The sequence below is a fragment of the Eucyclogobius newberryi genome, unplaced genomic scaffold (assembly GCF_026437365.1).
Source record: "Eucyclogobius newberryi isolate DKJ021-1_F unplaced genomic scaffold, fEucNew1.0.hap1 SCAF_13, whole genome shotgun sequence".
In the NCBI taxonomy this organism is placed as follows: domain Eukaryota; kingdom Metazoa; phylum Chordata; class Actinopteri; order Gobiiformes; family Gobiidae; genus Eucyclogobius; species Eucyclogobius newberryi.
The window spans coordinates 14,401,279-14,415,711 of record NW_027315757.1 but is presented as its reverse complement, the minus strand read 5'-3'; the positions used below and the strand labels follow the sequence as shown (position 1 = coordinate 14,415,711).

General features: G+C 41.7%; 1 protein-coding gene across 1 annotated transcript; it reads right to left on the bottom strand.

The window, feature by feature from the left end:
- Window positions 1–1,701: 1,701 nt before the first annotated feature.
- Window positions 1,702–14,433, bottom strand: cbx2 (chromobox homolog 2 (Drosophila Pc class)). The gene is made up of 5 exons (XM_072442666.1): window positions 14,319–14,433; window positions 14,198–14,241; window positions 6,683–6,748; window positions 6,458–6,527; window positions 1,702–5,265 (listed from the first exon to the last, which is right to left on the bottom strand). Exons 1-5 carry the CDS (start codon window positions 14,388–14,390, stop codon window positions 4,111–4,113), a joined length of 1,407 nt encoding a protein of 468 aa, XP_072298767.1. The 5' UTR covers window positions 14,391–14,433; the 3' UTR covers window positions 1,702–4,110.

The following is a 14,433-nucleotide window of genomic DNA, read 5'->3' as shown; positions in this document are numbered from 1 at the left end:
GTCACGTGTTCAGACCTTAAGTCATGTGTTCAGACCTTTAGTCATGTGTTCAGACCTTTAGTCATGTGTTCAGACCTTTAGTCACGTGTTCAGACCTTTAGTCATGTGTTCAGACCTTTAGTCACGTGTTCAGACCTTTAGTCACGTGTTCAGACCTTTAGTCACATGTTCAGAACTTTAGTCACATGTTCAGACCTTTAGTCACGTGTTCAGACCTTTAGTCATGTATTCAGACCTTTAGTCACGTGTTCAGACCTTTAGTCATGTGTTCAGACCTTTAGTCACGTGTTCAGACCTTTAGTCACATGTTCAGACCTTTAGTCATGTGTTCAGACCTTTAGTCACATGTTCAGACCTTTAGTCACGTGTTCAGACCTTTAGTCACGTGTCCAGACCTTTAGTCACGTGTTCAGACCTTAAGTCACGTGTTCAGACCTTTAGTCATGTGTTCAGACCTTTAGTCACATGTTCAGACCTTTAGTCATGTGTTCAGACCTTTAGTCACGTGTCCAGACCTTTAGTCACGTGTTCAGACCTTAAGTCACGTGTTCAGACCTTTAGTCATGTGTTCAGACCTTTAGTCACGTGTTCAGACCTTTAGTCACATGTTCAGACCTTTAGTCACATGTTCCTTTAGTCACTTGTGACAATTTGTCGCTAAGCTAATGCTAATGCTAACATACATTACATGTGATAAACCATGTTCCAATAACAGCACAAACTGAACTCACCTGTGTGTTATATTGAAGCTAACGTGTGTTAGCCCATGGTGTTAGCCTTTAGCCTTTAGCTTCAGTCAGTTTGACTTGACGCTTCATGTTGATGCTGACACAGACTTACAGCTCCATCTAGCGGCAGAAGTTGAACATGCACAAGAGTAACACTCGAGCAAAAAGTAATTATCTTTATTTTTCTGAGTCATTTCGTGCTGTGATGTTGGATGTTCTGGAAGTAAATGTTCACCTTCATTTCTCCCACAAACATTTCAATACATTGGAAGAGGTTGAAGATCAAAACGCTTTGAAAACATTTGAGGAAGTATTTTAATAACTTAGCGGTTTTATTAGTTGCCACATCTTTGAGCAGCTTAAAGGTGAGAACACTCACAAAACTGTCTTAAATAATAATCTGAGCTTTCAAACCTTTTTAAGAATGAGAAATGTACTCTTGAAACTCAGAGCTGCCGAGTCGAACTCCAGTTGTCTTTACTGTAACTTCTGTCTATATTTCTGTACATTTGTGACAGCGATAACAGAAATAACTCATCTTTATAACATTCTTTAATTACACATTATGAATATTCTCGTTTATTGTCCCGGTCCAGTGGGAATCATCATAATCGTGTCCTAAACGCTCATAATTAATAAGTCATTTGTGGCGATGTTCCTGGAGCAGAGGTCAGAGGTCATTCCGGGCCTGCTCGTGTCAGGACCGCCCACTCCCAAGCTGCTCCCACAGCTTGGAACTCTTACATCACATTTGATTTTGGCGAGCTGGTCTCGCGCAGAGGAATTTGCTCGATTTTTCAAAATCAAAATAAAGATAAAATCCTAGAAAAATGTGTTTTAAATGTTTTTTTATCTTCTTAAACGTGAAGCTGCTGCAAAAGGAAAAGAGCTCAATCTCGATGAGCTTGAAATAAAATAAAGGTTCATAAATAAACTCAAGTAAAACCCACAACATTTCAGATTGTGTATCAAACATATTTATTGACAGATCTCCAAAAATATGCAGTTTATATTTTGTGTCGAGAAGAACGAGGTTTACAAAAATATCAAGCTCTGCACTTTGGAAACGAACCAGAATCTGACACGATAAACGAGCGAATGAGACGGGAAATGTTCAGAACGAGACGGGAAATGTTCAGGACGTGACATGAAATACAGCAGTTTGTCAGTATAAACCTTGTGCAGAAGATAGTTTGTTTCAGTCGTAATAAGAACACATGGAGGTAGCTAAACTGAGGATTACAACATAAAAGTCGCTCTAAAAATACAAAGTTGAGATGATCCACGACAAAAACAAGACGAGAAGAATATAATAAAGTCACTTAAACCATTTATATATGTGAATGTCCCAGAAGAGCTTTTTAAACAGTAAATATTCAGTTTTTTTCTGCCTCAAACGTTCAAACGATTCAGAACGTTACGATTAATGTGAGAAATAAACATCACGATTTTAACGGTTCTTCACGATTAACAATGAAATCTTTCAGTTTCATTTAATATTTGTCAAGTTTGTGACCAACTTTATGAAATATAACTATGTGAATGACAAAATAAAGTTATGACAAACGGACAAAAAAAAACACTTTCAGACAATAAATTGAATTAAGATATTTTGCTTGTAAAATTGTGTTTTAGTTCTTCTTTTATAGTGACCTGAATAAACATAAGGGCGGTGGGTCTTAAGTCGATACCATTTAAATCCCTAAAATATAGATGAGTGTGAGAAGTTATGGCGTAATATAGCTGATTTTATTGTATTTTTGGGGTATTTCTATGTAAAAATGCAGAGTTAACTCACGATTCACATAATTACTCATCTTTAAACATAGATACAGAGCTTCAGTTCTTTTTTCTGCATTCATAGTCAGTTGTAGTTTGACTCACATACATAAAGATACTTGGCCCTAAAAATCATAACAATCGATTATCCAAATACCCATGACAACCGGGCCCTGGAACACTGGAGCCGTCTTCAATCTACAGCAGCGTTTGTTCTCTTCCTTCTAAATACAGACGATTTATTATAATTTCACTTTTGAGATCTCGGCGCCATAAACACATGTCAATAAAAACAAATAAATAAAATTACTTTAGCTAAGAAACGGTTTTACTAAAAGAAGCGCAAAGTCGTTTTCCCTCCGTCGGCTCGTGACGCTGTAAATGTGGAGCGATGTCACACCGCGTCACATGACTTTAAATCAGAATCTGTCTCGAATAATAATGTGGAGCGAACGTAACCGAAAACATGTTTATCACTTCAAAATGACATAATCATGACTCCCCCAGTGGTTTTTATATAAGTTATTACAAAATTAGCATTAGCGTCAATACTTATTTCAGTTTGTGGCCCAAATTAGCATTAGCATCAATACTTATTTCAGTTTGTGGCCCAAATTATCATTAGCATCAATACTTATTCCTGTTTGATACAGAAATTAGCATTAGCATCGATACTTATTCCTGTTTGATACAGAAATTAGCATTAGCATCGATACTTATTCCTGTTTGATACAGAAATTAGCATCAGCATCGATACTTATTTCAGTTTGTGGATGAAATTAGCATTAGCATTGATAGCCCACATTTGTAGTTAGCCCTTGTGCTTCCCTCAGAAAGTGCGCGCGGGTTAAAACTTTTTCTTTTACCGTTTATATTTTTAACCATAAACCAACAAAAACAAACATAAAACAACAACTTTTCCAGGCGCCTGTGGGTCCTCCAGACCCAGCACGAGGTTTATCCAAAAACGATAACATTTGCTGCGGGGCTAAAATGCCGCCGCAATGCTAGTGCCGGTATTTTACATGTACAGAACCGATCACTTTTGAGGTCACACGAGGTCAAGGATTTCCATTAAACTCAACTGTGACTCGACTTTAGTTGTGCTTGAAATGGACTTAATTCACCAAGAAATGTAGTAGAAGAGAGAAACAGCTGCGTTTGAGTTTCCCCACGGCAGACAACGCCCATCAGACCACGCCCATCAGACAAAAGGTCCTCCTCGTGTGTAAAGTCTGTAACATGTGGTCAGTGACATTCACCTCAGTAACACGTCAATATTTCATCATTTCAGAGCAACACAGGGAAGATAAAGGTGAGCTAACAGTGAGCCAACAGAGAGCCAACAGTGAGCTAACAGTGAGCTAACAGTGGGCTAACAGTGGGCCAACAGTGGGCCAACAGAGAGCCAACAGTGAGCTAACAGTGGGCTAACAGTGGGCCAACAGAGAGCCAACAGTGAGCTAACCGCTAGCCTTGCCTGATGTTAACAATGACACGTTTTGCTCTACACGCTGCTCAAACAAAAGCCTGTTATTCTGATTCAAAGTCATTTTAAAGGGGGCGTGTCCCTTTCCTCCTTCGCGGCGTCGACTGTCCCGACTCAGTAGTTTCGGATGCTGAAAAAGCCCACGCTGGTCGGCGACTCCTTCACCGTCACAGTCACCAGGTTGGCCGTGACGTCGGTGACAAACACGTGCTCGATCAGACTTCTGGGCGGCTTCCAGTCGTTGCCCGTCACAATCTGAGCTCCAAAATCCGTGTCAGACTCCGAGGTGCTCCCGGCCTCTTCGCCGGCGCTCAGCTCGTTCACCTTTTTGCCGTCCTTGGACACCTCGCCGTTGGCTTTGTGCACGGCGCTCCTCTTCATTTCCGCCAGCTCCTTTGCCTTCTCCTGGCGATTCTGCAGCGGCGTCCCGGGGCTTTTGGGCGACATGTATTCTTGACTTTGCGGTTTCCGGACGGGTGCGGCCGCACTCTTGAGCCCCGACGTCTGCATGACGCCGTTCACGTGCGTATCTTTCGTTTTAGCGTTTTGCAGATTTAGCGGCTGCTGGCTCGAGCCGTGGCCGCCGCTCTTGGACGGCGGCGCGCACACGGCCTTCGCGTTGGGTGTCCTTTGCGCGCTCGCGATGCTTGTTGGCGATTTCTTGGCGGCGTTGGGCGGACTGAGCGTGTGCTGCGTCGTCCCATGATGCTTCGTCGTGTTCAAATTCAGCGCGGCGACTCCTTTCGACTTGACGGCTGCCGGCGTTTTCAAATCCAGGCCGCTGGCGCCGGCCCCGCTCAGCTTAGCGTCGCTTTTGTTTTGGCTAGCTTTGTTAGCCGCTAGGTTGCTCTGCGCCTGGCCGGACTTGCCGACGCTCGGCGCGACCGGGCTCCTGTTCAAACTGCTGATGTTGCGGTGAAACCCCATGAAGGTGAAGCTCGCCGGGTGGACGGGCTTCTTGATGGCGCCCGGCACGTCCAACTCCTTGAGCGGTCGCTTGGCCTTGTTGTGGTACTCCTTGAGCTCGGGCGGCATGGGTTTTCGCCCGCGCTTCCTGGGCGGCTCCGGCTTGGCCATGACGATCTGGGCCTTCTTCTGCGGGACCGGGTGCAGGGTCCGGATCGCCGGCTGCGGCTGGTTCAGGTCCGGCTCGTCCTCGTCTTCGGAGGAGGAAGAGGAGGAGCACGAGGAGGAGGAGTCCGAGGAGGAGGAGGAACCCGAGCCGGAGCCGGACGAGCTGCTGGACTTTAGGGGTTCTGGAAGGTTCTCCTGAAACGACAAAGACAAACGGTGACGTAGAGTTTGTGGGCCGGGTTTACGGATCAGATCTCTAGTAACTGGTTCACGACTTCTGTCTGTGTAAATAAACAAAGCTTCAGAACATGTTGCCAACATTCAGCTCCAAAGACGTGATCGTCGTCAGAGGATAAGTTTGAGGAGCCAATCCCAAAATATGTAGGTTGTGGATCAAACATTTGCATATTTCGAACATTAAAAAACAGTGAATCTCCCAAATAGTTGTAAAGGCCACACCCTCCTGACTTCATCAAACTCTAGACGTTAAATACACGCTAAACCTGGTTTAGTCCCGGTTTGCCGTACTTTTCAGACTCTAAGACACTACTTTTTTTTCTCACGCTTTGAACCCTGCGGTCATCTTAACAGTGCGTCAAGATTTTTACCGACAAACGGCCAGCAGGGGGCCCTCTAGCAGGAAGCGCACCCATTTGACACACAGAAGAAGACGTCAGTGGAAGCTCTGTCAAATGGCTACATCGTGTTTTCTATAGTTTAAGCTTCAAACGCGGTGCGTTTTATCACAATCAGACTCATATTCAGGAGAAATGAGTCTAATGAGGAAGTGACTCTAGACGCAGCTGAACACAAAGACACACGGAGCGCGTATACATGTGATACACGGCGAAATTAAAACGTTCTCTGCCAGATCCGACTCACGGGTCTAAAGACGACATGTGCATCATGACCATGGACCATATTTATGTGGAAAAACCTTTTAAGTACATTCTTTACAGTAAATTTCATGCGCGCGGCTTTTATTCAGCGCTGTATCGGCCGAAAAGTACGGTATTGTGTAAAAGAGTTGTTGTTACAGAACGAGTACGACTGAAAACGGGGCAAACGCATCGTAAATGGTCCTCTATCACTGTGTATAAAGTCTTTCAAACTGCAGCAGTCGCATCTCGCAGGTGTCTCGACAGTTACTCCAGTCAGTTTCTGTGGTGAACTCTCTGACTCATCCTAACAGCGAGTTCATTCGAGTTCCTTGCGGTTTTGTCGATCTCCAGTTGAAACACCTGCTTGAGGATCAGAACCAGGAAGTGGCAGACCCGACGCCCAAGAGGGTGAGAGAGGCTTCCGGTGTCGCTCTGAACGATCTGGATTCGTTTGAAAACCTTGGGCCGGCGGCGCTGACACTCTTAAACGCTTTGAACAAACTTACGAGTATTTTCCGTGGCCGTCCTCGGGGTCTCTTGCCTCGGTTCCTCAGCAGCAGCTCCTTCTCATGCTCCCTGAAAACACAACCAACATTTAGAACATGTTTGAAGACGGTTTAAAGCCGCTTCAGCTCAGAGAAAAGGAGAATATAACGGCGGTTGAAGCTTTAAGACGAAGCTAAACGGCACATTTTCAGCTCGTCTGTCCAGTGTAAACGCCTTTGACTCACTTCTTGTTGAACGCCGCCAGGAGTCGAGGGTCCAGGATGTTCTCCTGAGGCTCCCAGCTGTTGTGTCTGAAGCGGAGACAAAAGAATCAGCGTTAAACCAAACCGACTTGTATCTGGTCGTTATGTTCAAAACTCAAAAAACCTCGACACACGTTCAACATTTACCCGACATCAGATCAAAATGCTATTGGTGCTAGCAACAGTTTTGAATTTGCAGTGTGGAAATGTCCCTTGGTTTGCTTCTTTCACATGGAGGATAGAATAAGTGCCATTTTCTAGCCTTAAAATTGTGTTTGAGCCTCATTAAATACATGATTAGTGGGAATATGTTGGTAGATACAAAGAAACACGATTGTGCAGTCGACTTTTCTACAGTATTTGTTCAGTAAAAACCTGAAAATCTGGATTCTGACTTCTTCAAGTGTCTAAACAAAAGTGTAAAACTTAAACACAAGAGAACTCTGGTGGCCACAAATCAGGGAAGTTTGAAACGGAGTGTCTTTTGTGAGGCGCAGAGAAGAGGAGCTCGTAAACGTGATTTAATGAAAAGTGTGAATGAAATAAATACAACTGCAGCTTTTGATGAGGAACAACGTTAGAACAGGGTTAAAAGCTAAAAAATAAACAATTTTTCGACAATAAAGGAAAACAAAATTTTTAATACCAATTTAGACGCCACAATGATAATTAAAAACACTCTTTTTCAGGTAAATATTTAAGACAAATAGAAATTGTCAACACAAAATAGTCTGAGAGTATTAAACTATTAAACAGAGCACTATTTTCTATTAATACATAACATTCCCATTGGTTGGCCAATCCTTAAAACAGCTATTTTGATATAATTTTGTGGATCATGTGTCGCAGTTATAACAATTAATGTGAGAAAAAACACATTTTATCGATTTTTCACGATTGAGACAAAACAACTGTAAAATCCTTCATTTTGGTCCGACACGTGACCAGTTTTACCAAATGTAACTTATTGAAAGACAAAATAAAGTAAAACGTGACAAAAACCGCCAGATAAATAAAGTTCTTTACATTTAAGTCTATTTTTCAGACGACAGCGTGAACAAAATACACTTAATTTGGCTTTTAAATTGTCATGATTATTACTTTTCAATTATCGATTAACCTGATCATACTGACATCTGTTTGCAGATAATACGTCCCTCTAGCCCCTCCCACCTCCAGCCCCTCCCACCTCCAGCTCACATTACATTCACGTTTGTAGCGTTTCCGTCTCCGCCTTAAACATCTGCCCCTCTGCGAGCGCCGCATTGTGCCCATGTAATCCCGCCTCAATGCCGGGGCCCGCGCTGGTGCCGGGGCCCGTCCTTTGTGCGCGAGCAGGGGGGGCCCCGGTCCTTTTGTGCGAGCGGGGGTCCCCATTCAGGGGTCGTTTATCCGCGCGGCCGCCTCGGCGCTCTCCGCACGCCAGAAGCCGTTCCCCGTCGACGCCCACAGAGCTGCAGCCGCGCCTTTGTTTTGGTAATGAGTTTGATTGAGAGTGAAAGGAGCGGTCAGCGTTTGAGCCGGGGGAACGGGCCGAGGGGGAACGGGCCGGGGGAGCACGGCGCTCGGAGCAGACCGGGCCAGGGCAACAGAGTATTTTACAAGTCCACGGGTCAAACGGTAATTTCAGTTTCACACTTTTAATACACTGTAAACTAATTTTAAATAGTTAAAATGTGCAGACCGAAGGCTTCTAGATTGAGAAAGTTTACAAATAGTGTTTAAGTGACAAAAATCAGTCGTTATCTATTATTTTTTGACATTTCGGTTGAATAACACTGCAGAATAACACTGCCGTCTTTGTTATAACGTTGTCTTTTCATGCGTTTTAAATACGACTGCAGTTATTTATTTTTTTATAGTCGACTAGTCACAATCAGTTGGTTAATTGTCGCGGCGTCATTATCTAAACTGACCATTTGGACGGTCACTGCTGATTGTATTAAAATAAAAGGGAAAGAGGGTGATTTTGTTTTGACTGACGGAGAATGGGAAACTGTTCCTCATGAAGTCACATGTTTAGAGGGGATTTTGTTGGAAAAGTGTGACTCTTTTCTTCATAGCAGTGTCAAAGTGCAGATCATTCACAGGGAAATGTAAAGAGTTGGAGAAACTGTGGCTCCAGGAGGAAAACCACCGTCTTTGATACTGTCGATACATTTCAGAACTATGGACTCAGAACTCCTGCCATGGACACAATAGACCTTTGGACTTCTGGCAGTGGGAAGACTGACATTATAAGTGACACATGGACAACGGGGAAAACCAATCACAGTCAGAGTTACCGTATTTTCCGGAGAATAAGTCGCACCAGCCAAAAAATGCATAATAGACGGACTTGCGATTGCAAGTGTGAAGATAACAAATTACATATAAGTCACTCCAGAGTAAAAGTATATAAGTATAAATATAAGTGTAAGTCGCACCCCGGCCAAAACTATGAAAAAAGGTGTGACTTAATAGTCCAGAAAATACGGGTGGGGTGATGTGAAAATGTACGATTATGGAAGATGAAGATTTTAGGAAGTGTCTCGTCACTTTTTTTATTTTAATTTTCGGCCCTTCTTTTTCTCTGTTCAGTGCGTTTTGTTACGAGTTAAAAAATCTAAAAAATCTAATCAAAAAATAGATCATTTTAAACTTTTTTGTATAGTTTCTACCATTAAATTCTGCTCAAAAATTAAAACAAATAATCAAGCAATTATTGGAAATGATTCTCCGTAGACTTGATAGGTAAAACATAATTTAATTATTGTTAACGATTTATAATAATCTACATTTATAAAGCACAAACAGACTTTATCCATACTAAACAGATACTTTATTAATGAATCAGTTTAAAATCGAGCTTAGTAAATATTTAATACCAGCCTAAATCATGCTTAATAAACTACATGTTCATTATGAGTTAAGTCTTTGTTCAGACATAAACGCTGTAGTGATTATTTATATATTATTTTTCTTCTGACTATTAACTTTTTGACAGTGATTAACGTCTTTAAAGCTGTAAAACGTATCACAATCGAACTCGAAAAGACTGCAACTATGTAACAATTACCTTCTAATTACACATTCTATGAATATCTGAGTGTTTGATGAGTCTGACCTTGTACTTTTGACCTCTACAAACCCGTTACAAACTTCACTCGGGCGTTAGTGCTCCTGAATCTGAACTTCATCGATGAAAACGTGATCGCAAATCTAAAAATAAAATACTAACGACATTTGGCCAAAATGGTAGGTCTGAGTTTGTTTTTTGTGTTTTTTTTTAAGTGAACTTCAGAGCGTTCCCGTCATATTCCAGATGATTTACGGTGTTCAATAACGGAGAGAACCAGAATGTGAAAACTCCCTTTGCTTTTCAAACGAGCTGCGAAAATATGCAATTCATTAAGACAACGGAGCTTGTAATTTAATATACTGTAGATTTAACGTCTTAGTTTTAGAAGAAAAGTCATTTTTTGGGTAGTTTGCACCGACAAAACTCCAATCTGCTCCTAAAAGTATTTCATTTCATCCACTTCATGCATAGATTTTTCTGGGACATTGTAAGTTTCCATAAAATGTATTTTTCTCGCACAAAAGACACAAAGATCAGCCTTAAAACAGCTCCTAAAAACACCAAACTGTACAATCTTAGATTCAACACGATCCTGACTGAACGTACAGAAGGATTTGTTCATTTTTAATTCCAAGCCTGATTTATTACAGTTGTAAGTCCAAAAAAAGAGGCAAATTTTGAATTTTTAAGTGCTTTTTCCAGTCAGATCATGTCTAATCAAAACCTAAATGAGAAATACAAAATCCTCTCAGTAAACCACAACATTTGAAACTGCTCTGTCCCTTTTTCAGATGTAAATGTCCCAAATATGTGACATTGGACTTTTTTTTTACACAGAAAATGCCATAAAAAAACCATATAACTTGAATTGTTATATGTACATTTGTTTCCTGTTCAGCTGCAGCGCCTGAATCGACTCAGTTTGCGCAGGTTTACCGTATTTTCCGGAGTATAAGTCGCACCAGCAAAAAAAAAAAAGCATAATAGAGGAAAAAATATATATAAGTTGCGTGTGTGAAAATAACAAATAATATCACATACAAGTCACTCCAGAGTATAAGATAAGTACAATATAAGATATTCCTTTATTGTCCACACATGGGGAAATTTTGTTGTAGCAACGCAGGTAGATACAGGAGTGTCTTTTAAACTTATAAGTTAATAGAAGAACTCTTATAAACAAAACTCTTATAAACAAAACCTCATTTCTCAATAAGGAATGATGGGGAAAATAAAAAGATAAAATAAAAACAGCTAGCGTAAGACAAAATAATACTAATAATAATGGTAAAATAAACACTCTTATTTACATCAGTTCCCTATCAGCACATGAATATGACATTATTGCGTGCGAGTACGACAGTAATTGCACATGAATTTGACGGTATTGCACATTAGGTCTGTTACCCTAACCCAAGTATACAACTAGTAAGTCGCACCCCGGGCCAAAACTATTAAATAAGATAATAGAGCTCTCAGACATTAGCTTAGCAGTTCAGACTTCTCTAAAACTCTGAGCACTTTGAATCCAACAATTAAAACATCAATTGTCCTTTTCCAACTTTTTATTGGTCAACTCATTATTTTTCTGGTATTTTAAAGGATTTACGATCACCACAGCAGAAAGCAGAAGACGCACTGAACACACAGTCTGCGAGTAGGCTAACGTTTATTAGCCAGCTGCCAATGACCCGACACAAACAGCTCCGCCTCAGCCTGGAGTGACCTCTAAGTCCACATGTCCCTCCTGACCACAGTCACACACTTCTGGACACACGGGGTCTTTGGGGGCGCGGCAAAAGATAATTAATTCTTGTTTTCAGTCTTTTTGTTGACACCGCCCACAGTGAACATACCGCTTCTGTCCTCAAGATGGCAGCAGCAACGAGCGCGTGACGTCACTTCAGACACTTGAAACGGGTTTAATTGGCTTTGGCCACGCCCCTTTAGCCCACCAATCGCGGCACAGAGCGTGTCTTTACTCGACTACAGCCCTTTGTTCGGCGTCTCCATCTGTGTAGCGAGATTGTAGTGATTTCGAGAGCTTTTTAAAGTACTTAAGTACTTTTCAGACTCTTGGAGCACCTGCTTACGCTCCCGGGGCCCGTCACCACAAGTGTAATTACCGCAGAGGCAGATGTTACTAATCCAATTTACCTCCGAGAACGACATGCGGGGACAAAAGACAAGAGGCCTCAGAGGGTCAAAAAGAACTCCTCAAACTTCTACAACAGACAAAAGGACGAGGAGGCAGAAAGAGTTAGATTACAGCCAAATAGAGACGCGTTGTGTCGATTCTGTCAGTACTACTACTACTATAAACAATCAAAACAATGCAATGAACGAGGACTGAAGGCGTGACTGAATATAAAGAAATGTGAGACTTGATTAAACGTCAAGTCCTCTAACATTTTTCAACACAAACAAACTAAAAAAGAGAACGAAAGATCTTTGCGCCTTCAAGTATCGTATTTTCCAGACTATAAGTTGGTCTTTTTTCATAGTTTTGGCCGGGGTGCGACTTATACTTATATTTATACTTAAACTCCGGAGTGACTTATGTGATATTATTATTTTATTAGTTATTTTCACACTTGCAACCACATTTCATACTCTAGTGCGACTGATTATGGTGTTTAAAAAAACGTCGTAATGGTTTGAGGAATCGAGGAAATGAATGTCGTCGACGGGTTTTCGACAAACCAGATGCAAACAGCTCGAGCTTTATCTGCGTTTTTAGATAAGTACAAAAACAAGCTCTCAAGGATTTCACGATAAATTCTCAACGTACGACAGCGGATTGTTATAGAAAACTGAATATCTGCCTTAAAATGTGTTCTGTACGATAGAAACGCGTTGCAGAATACATTATCCACATGTCACAACACTAAAGCAGGAAAACCTGAACAAACTCTTCACTAAAATGCAAAATGTTGTTAAAAATAGCTAAATGACACACGTAAAGGAGCACTACTTAACATTTAGACTAAGATTAAAGTCTTTGTAAGTCGGTGTGATGGTTAAATACGTGTTTTCGGGGCGTTTGAGTGTCTGTCGACGCCCCCTGCTGTCTGAATGGAGAACATTGACCCGAAGTCAAGTCACAACTCTCCTGAGAAACCCTGGCTCTTTTTTTTTAATATATGGCAAGATTAAATGTTTTTGTATGTGATTAAACGGTCTTATTATGGTAAAGGAAAGAAGGGGACTATGTATTTACACAAGGGAGCTGCAGGGGGAGCTCTAGGGTTAAAGCTAGGTTTTTTTTAACCTCTACAGCTCAAATCCTATAGTAGTGTTCTCGCTGAGGGCTTTTGGCCCACCATGATGCTATGACCATAAACATTATTTAACTCGTCTGCTTCCATTTTTATTACTTTAAAGACTTTAGATAGTAAAGTTTTGTGAAGTTTTTGTCCCGGATCCGAGAACTTTCACTCACGGATGAATAAAGTTGGTGAAAGTCTCGTGTTTTTGGTACAACTTTGCTAATTTATGCTAATACGCGTGTCATCGCGGGAGCCCTTCACAGCCAGGGGCCCATTGTGTCGGCCCCTTGGCTAAGTTAATGACGACTGTAATCACAACGCCAGCAGATGTTGCCAATCGAATTTACTTCCACCGCCGCAACATATGGCGACGACTACGGCGGCCGCAGAGGCTCAAAACCGACGTTTTCACTGACGTTTCACATCTTTAGGAACCGTTTTCAATTGTCATGCGTTTTAGTAAAGTTTAAAGTTAGGAAGGTTGTCTTATTTTACACATTTGACAGGTTTTAGGTGTGTGTTTACGTGCACAACAGGAAAAGTACTGCAATGAAATGATTATTATAACACTGAATTGGTCAAACCAACATTTCTATCAAACATTTAAGACTTTCAAAACATCTTTTAAATGAAGTTAAGGTTGAAATGTGGTGATTAAAGGCTTTTAGGGGGAGAGTATTTAGAAAGAAAGTGTGTAACTTATCGTTTTAGGACAATACAGAGTCTAAAACACAAAGACACACACATTAAAACATATTGCGAATATGTTTTAATGTGTGTGTCTTTGTGTTTTAGACTCTGTATTGTCCAGATAACAATGATCAAAACACATTTTCTGTTCTTCCAATTCCGTGCATCTCTAAAACAACAATCACGATACAAACAAAACCACTGATTTAATTCACGTTTTCGATGACCACTTATGGATCTACACATTTCTATTCGACATATTTGTTGATATTATTCATAAAAAACCGTCAGACGCGCGTGGGAAACATTGTGTTCGCGAAACTTCCAACGATCGAAATGAACAAAAGACGCAGGAAAAACACGTAAAAAAACCCGCGCGGTTAACCGAACGCGCGGAGGTTTACGTGTCAACAAGAAGCAACAAGCGTCACTACGTCGCCGCTGCTGTTGTTGTTGTGGTCATTGTTCGTTACTCACTTGGCCGACCACCCGCGCCACTTCACCAGGAACTCCAACTTCCCCTGCAACACAAAAGCGTGGTCGGTTAACCGGGCGGAAGGCGCGTGTCTCGGTAAAAGGGCGCGCGTGCTCTGCGTACTTTTCTCAGGCGCTTGTTGAGGATGCACTCGGCGTCGAAGACCTGCTCTCCCACCGCGCTCAGCTCCTCCATGGCCGCGCTATGGCTCCGTGTGTCCGGCGGGGAAACTAGCGGA